Source organism: Dioscorea cayenensis, chromosome 2 (genome assembly GCF_009730915.1).
Source record: "Dioscorea cayenensis subsp. rotundata cultivar TDr96_F1 chromosome 2, TDr96_F1_v2_PseudoChromosome.rev07_lg8_w22 25.fasta, whole genome shotgun sequence".
NCBI lineage: Eukaryota > Viridiplantae > Streptophyta > Magnoliopsida > Dioscoreales > Dioscoreaceae > Dioscorea > Dioscorea cayenensis.
In genome coordinates, this window is record NC_052472.1 from 4,086,110 (window position 1) to 4,092,481 (window position 6,372).

At 29.8% G+C, this 6,372-nt stretch overlaps 1 protein-coding gene across 1 annotated transcript; it reads right to left on the reverse strand.

The window, feature by feature from the left end:
- Positions 1 to 818: 818 nt before the first annotated feature.
- Positions 819 to 4,261, reverse strand: LOC120279907 (GDSL esterase/lipase At1g71691-like). The gene is made up of 5 exons (XM_039286608.1): positions 4,004 to 4,261; positions 2,744 to 2,859; positions 2,401 to 2,628; positions 1,906 to 2,161; positions 819 to 877 (listed from the first exon to the last, which is right to left on the reverse strand). The coding sequence occupies exons 1-5, from the start codon at positions 4,254 to 4,256 to the stop codon at positions 831 to 833; spliced, it is 900 nt and encodes a 299-aa protein (XP_039142542.1). The 5' UTR covers positions 4,257 to 4,261; the 3' UTR covers positions 819 to 830.
- Between the last annotated feature and the right edge of the window lie 2,111 nt (positions 4,262 to 6,372).

Consider the following 6,372-nt stretch of genomic DNA (forward strand, 5'->3'; position numbering starts at 1 on the left):
GGTGGTCCATCATGAGAATCATTGAGCAAGTCTAGTTTCTACTTTTTAATTGTATTTCTTTTAACTTTTATTGTGTCTTTTCTCCCTATATGTACTTTCTTGTGCTCTTATTTTGTTGTTCATGGACTTTATTCATTTTGATGTTTTTCTTTTCCTTTTAATAAATAGCTACCAGTAGCTACCTTCTCAGATAGGGTACACATATTAATAATATAAAGAATACCTTTGTACATTTCAATTACACCTAGACAATCATATGCCTCTGTAAATGGTATTTAACAATGGTAGCAGTAGATACTTTACAAATATTCAATTGTGAGACGTTACTATGTCAGCACATGGATGAGAGAAGAGCAAAAAGTTGATAGAGATGAAAGAAGTAAAGCAATAATTTATTAATAATTAAAGTAATAAATATTGCATAAAACAAATTGAATTTGGGGGCTTATAAAGTATTAAAACAAGTTGAAGAAGTTCTTTTTATTTCTTGAAAATGAGGAGGGATTTAACTTATTAAATAAATCCCGCTTATAAAATTACTTAAATTGATGTAAGAGAACAATTTTATTATTTAAAAATACTTGCTCTAAAGACAGTTACTATATAAAAATTAGTTCTCATAGATACCCATTTATTTAGAATTGCACTTAAACCTTTATGCATTCACCAACTGTTGGATGTTCAGTGGGAAGACACTTCATTGAGCCAAAGCATGCCATTTTGATTACCACTCTTTATTTACAGCTTCTGTTGGGTGATATTGGATCCCAGCTATAATGATTGCATGATTGGAGCACAAATTTGAGTTTGGTAGTCATGGAGCTTCTCCATTAAACCTTCCAGTGTCCACAACATGCATTTGTCAAGTCTGTAAATCCTAAACAAATACAAAAATCTATAATAAATGAAATTTTCTTGTGAAATTATAATGACATTTTGAAAATATTATATAAAAAGCTCAAAAAATCAACACATCAATAATTAGTACTATTTGATGTATCAAATGTTATTTTATGTGCTTGTATTGAATTAAGTTATCTCTTTATATTAGATTATTACTTAGCATAGTCATACCTTAATACAAATGAACATTCTCTCGTATGATCTCTAAATATATCTTTTTTGACCTCATGTAATATTTATCTAGTTGATAATCTATATTCTTATTAATCTAAATATAAGGACTGCATAAGGATTGATATTTTTAAGGTTTGACATTTTGGCTTTTAAAGGTTCCCTTACCAAACACCAGCTCCAAAAATTTATTACTAACTTGTTCTACAATGAAATTATAAATGCACCATTTACAATTAAAAGTTTGTCTTGCATAAAAGACCAATCATAAAATACATGCAAATATCATATAGTTATAGTGTTTATAACCTATCTGTTAGTTGAGTCCAGAAATTTAACTTTAAAAGTGGCCTATTTGTTTGGGCTGAAATGAAGAAAAGAAAAATAATGAAATAAAAAACATGTTGAATAATTTGTCAATTTAAATCTTAGTTAGATTAACTTGGGATAATATTATCAAGATTTAGATTTAAATCAACTTTTGCATCTATAACTTTATTATTAAAATCCTTTGTTAATTCCATGTTTTGGATATTCGCCAACTTTAGTTTTAAAATGAAATTAATTCTTTTGGTGGAAAAGGGTCTATCATTAGTGTGAAAGGATATTGAAAGTTTAGTTGTGGTCTTCAAATATCCAGATTAGTCTACTTTGATCTTCAAGGGTAAGGTTAGGTATCTTACTATTTATTCAAATTTCTACAGTTAAAGGTGTATACCTTAACTTCCACATATTTTCTATCCAAATTAAGATGCCATAAACTATGAAATTTTCAAAAAATTTCCAATTCCTACCTGATCAGCTTAACATGTTATAATATATGATGCTTACCGTATTGATGTGCATTTTCTCGAAGTTCACTGTCTATTTCATATGTGTCTATGAAAGTGTATCTCAATTCAGGCATTGTTGATGTGAGATTTTGGAGAAGATCCCTGGTTTCATTTTTAAATTGAATAGAAAGATTATTTAACTCCTCTGAACAATCACCAGATGACAGGGGAAATAAACTTCTTATAAATGGAATGCACCCAATATTTGATGTACTAAGCATAATAATCTTTCTTGCTCCACAATTGTATAATTTCTGCAAACAATAAAAATAATGTTAAGGCTTTTATAACATTCATTCAATTGTGCAACATAGTATACAAACATCATAATAATATTGATTTAGTAGGAAAGAAAGATCTGAGATAAAATATTAGTATCATTTGTTTTCAAATATTTATGAAGAGAGTAGATTGAGTAAAAATAAAAACAAATAAATTGGCTATTTATATATTTTAACTTTTTTTTATAAAAAATTGATATAGATATAGATACCGTCAAATGGAGTCTGAAGTTGTTCACCATAGTTGCAATGAACTGATTATTTGTTTGATTTTTAGAACCAAAAAAATAAGCAAATATATCATTGCTTCCAGAACTTATGTAGAAGATGGATTTTGATAGTAGTGTGTTAGGAGCCATATTGCCAACTCTTCTTGATAAATTGCTTGCTGCTCCTTCAAAATACATCACTTGCGTTGCCAATGATAGTGTTCCTTCTCCCTAACATTAATTAAATCATCATCATAAAAATAAAAATAAAAATAAAAAGTTTATCCTATTTTATTCTAATTAGCCAAAATGAAATAACATGTTATATAGATATGTATATACATACAGTTGAATTCAAGATCCCTGATCCGGCAGAAGCAAAGTTAATTCCTCCTAACGTCTGAAATTCATTGGTGATAGAGAGATAAGCTGGTGGGCTTTGTGGATATCCCAAGCACATTGCTACCAAATAAAGTTTTTATTATTCAGAATATGTCTCGGATAGTAACTCAGAATAAACAAATACTCCCTCCGTTCCTTTTTATCTGTCATGTTTAACAGAATCTCACATACCAATAAATTTAGTTATTTCACAAACTTTTATAAAAAGTTTGCTATCTTTCCAAAATTACCCATAATTTATATCTTCACATTTCTCTCTCATATTTAATTCTAAAAAGAGAATTGAATAGAGTGTTAGGGTAATTTTGGAAAAAAAAAATAATAAATGCTTCTTGATGTTAGAAAATGACAGATAAAAAGAAAACATGGATCTATGACAGATATAACGGAGGGAGTATTACAATGTAAAGTGCTTATTTTTTTCTATAAATACATTGACATAAAAAAATAATTAATTATATAAATAATTTATATAATATAATAAAGACGTCTTGAAAACAAGTCCCAATTCTTTTACTACAATTATTTTTAAAGAATGAGCCAAGATTTTGAATGACCTAGAGCTCAATTCATTCTACTATTGGCTTGAAATATATACCTGGTTATGCTCATTTTATTTGATAGAGTTAAGTATATATGGATCGTTGAATTCTATTTTGTAAAGAAAAACTGGAAAAAGAGGTTAAAAAAATTTCCATAAACCTGTTGAGAAAGGCGACAAAGTACTTAGAAAGCCCGGGGACGCTGCACGTGTGGGGAGTATGACCAGCGCTCAACTCACGTGCCCTCACCTACGTGAGGATATGAGGTTCGATCTCGGGCTCTCCCCAAACGAACACCTACGTGAAGCGATCCGAGCTTACGATTCACCCAGGACCGTTGGTTCCATAAACCATTTTTGTTCATCATCTAAACTCCTCAATGCCCATTTAAGAACATAACTATGGTTCTGTATTTTAGATTTTTCAAATAATTACGTTTATTCAAAAAAAATTTAAACTAAACTACACACTGCTTTATTGATTATTGCAATAATATTTGTGTAAATGAGATGTAGCTTATTCAAAAATCCTATCAAGTCAAAAAGGTTATATTAGCTAGACTAATTATTCAAAATTGATTCTAAATATGATAAAATAAAAAATTTAACATCAACATGAATGAATGCACACACACACATATATATATATATATAAAATCATACCCACATAGTCTGAACCAATATACCCATTGCAAAACCTTCCTGTTGAAACATTTCCAGGGTAATCAACTCCATGAAATGGATGATTAGCCTTAGGAGCAGGATCTTGCAAGTGGTTATTATTTCCGGCATCAACCAAAGAGTCCCCAAAGACATAGAGGGGTGGACCGGGTGGTGGTGGTGTAACAATAGCAACACTAGGGCTAACAATGATCACAAGAAGGATGGTCTCAATGAAGTATGATTTCATCTTCATTTGCTTTTATTTGCTCTATTTGCATGCTTGTGAGTGATTCTATTGCATCTTTTATAAGCCTCTTGGCCAAAGACTTTACGCAAATTGTCCTACATGACTTTAATTGAGTTAGTATTTGAAGTCAATATTGGATGTTTGTGTTGTTCTTCACAAGGTAGTTAGGGGAGCTTGCTGCATCAACATTTTCTCTCTAGTACGAAATATAACACATTGCAAATGAATCATATTATTATTATTATTATTATTATTATTATTATTATTATTATTATTATTATGATGTTCCTGTCACTAATGACATGATTGTTTAATTATATGGAAAAAAATCTAAATGGCCAACTTGATTTGCGCATATACTAGTATCTGTATTGGCAATGTGCAAGGTACATGCATTATTTTTTGTAAAATGATTTTTTTTATATATTAAATTTAAATATGAAAAATATAAAAGTTGTATTGTAGGAAGTTTGTTTTTTAATTTTGAGTGAAGCTAAGTTAAACATATTATTTATAAGATATCAATTAAAGATGATTTACTAAAGGTTAGATCTAACTACTCCATTAATTTTTAAAATTAAATTCCATGAAAATTTTGTATTTAATATTTATAAATATATTTTTATTATTAAATAATTTCTGTATGATGGTGATAATATTTTATGGTTTATATATATGACTGGTTTGAGATTTTAAATAACCAAAACCAGTTTAGGATTCATTTAAAATTCAACCCTTATGTACCCGAAACTTGTAATCCATAACATACGTACATATTATTAGTTAATTACAGTTATATTATTCAAAATTGAAAATTTGTTTTCATCTGTACGTTATTCTTGTTTTCCAAGTTCACTGTAGAGAACATTGACATTTGATATGCAAGTGCATGTACCATTTTCAAAATTATTTTCAAAAATTGATTTTTGAGATTACAGCTTCTAAAATTACAATTGACTTTTTTTCCTTCTAATAAATTTTCCTTAAATTACAAGTTACTAACATTTTTCTTTAGGACAATATGTCAATATCAATCTACTTAAAAAAACACGTAAAATAAATTAATTTTTAAAATAGTACTCTTTGACTTTCACCAAATCTTTCAATATTTTTTTAAGTTTCTTCTCGTTGATTCCCTAATTGTCACGTACGTTAGAAATTTCTTAATGCTCTAAAGGAAAGAGGGACAGAGTTATGGATGGAAGGAATATGGGTTTTAATATAATTTTTAATTGTCAAAATAACAATATATGAAATTTATTTACTAACATGAAGAGGGTTAGGGACAAAAGAGTGGGAGAAGCATACATAAAAATTAGTGGAAATTGCCAAAAACACCTTCTAAGTTTGCAATATTGCCAAAAATACCCCGTTAGTTTTGTACTCCCCAAAAACCCCTTCCTTTTTAATTCCATGTTTTTCAACCCCCCAAAGCATGTAATGGATGTCAGCTGATTGATTTTTCAAAATTTTATGGACGAAAAATGCCTTTGCATGGGGAGTCGTGGATGCAGCCTAATTTCGGCAAAAGATGAGAGGAAGTGGGGGTTTTCCGTAGGGTAACCCCAAGAGACAATTCTATCGGAGGCTTTTAGTTATCAACTTCAAAGCGCCTTCGGTTTTCATTTCAATGTCGTCTCGAAGTTGTCTCTCGTGCGCATGCACTCCGTAATCATGCCTTTTCCCTTTCCACCGGTGATCTCGAAGGAGAAGTCCCACTCAAGTAGTTGGCATTTCATCGGTCTTGCAATCTAAGGTATTGAGTATGGTTTTATGGTAACTATTACATACAAAAGAAAGATTTTTTTCGCTTTCGCTTTTGTGCTCTCTTTTTGTTGGAAGATATTGAAAAGTCCGCAGGGGATTTCTCACTGTGGTTTTGTTAGTCTCGTAGAGGCAATTTCTCGGCTAGGGTTTTGTGTTGTTTTTGCGCTTTTCGTCAGTACACACTATCGAAATAGGTTTTTCGATTGTTATGATTTGTGTAATATTTATAAATGTACATTTCCCTTTCATTTGATATGGTTGCGATGTACAAATGAGGTTTACGCTTAAGAAATGCTATGTTACGAGTTTTAAATTTTGTTGTTTCAGCTAAGTATTGTTGTCTCTGTTTAATAAA

Coding starts and splice junctions, on each gene's coding strand:
- LOC120279907 (XM_039286608.1), bottom strand. CDS start 4,256: ATGAAGATGAAATCATACTTCATTGAGACCATCCTTCTTGTGATCATT. Junction 2,162..2,400: donor ACTTCAGACTCCATTTGACG/GTATCTATATCT, acceptor TATTGTTTGCAG/AAATTATACAATTGTGGAGC. Junction 878..1,905: donor AGAAAATGCACATCAATACG/GTAAGCATCATA, acceptor GTATTTGTTTAG/GATTTACAGACTTGACAAAT.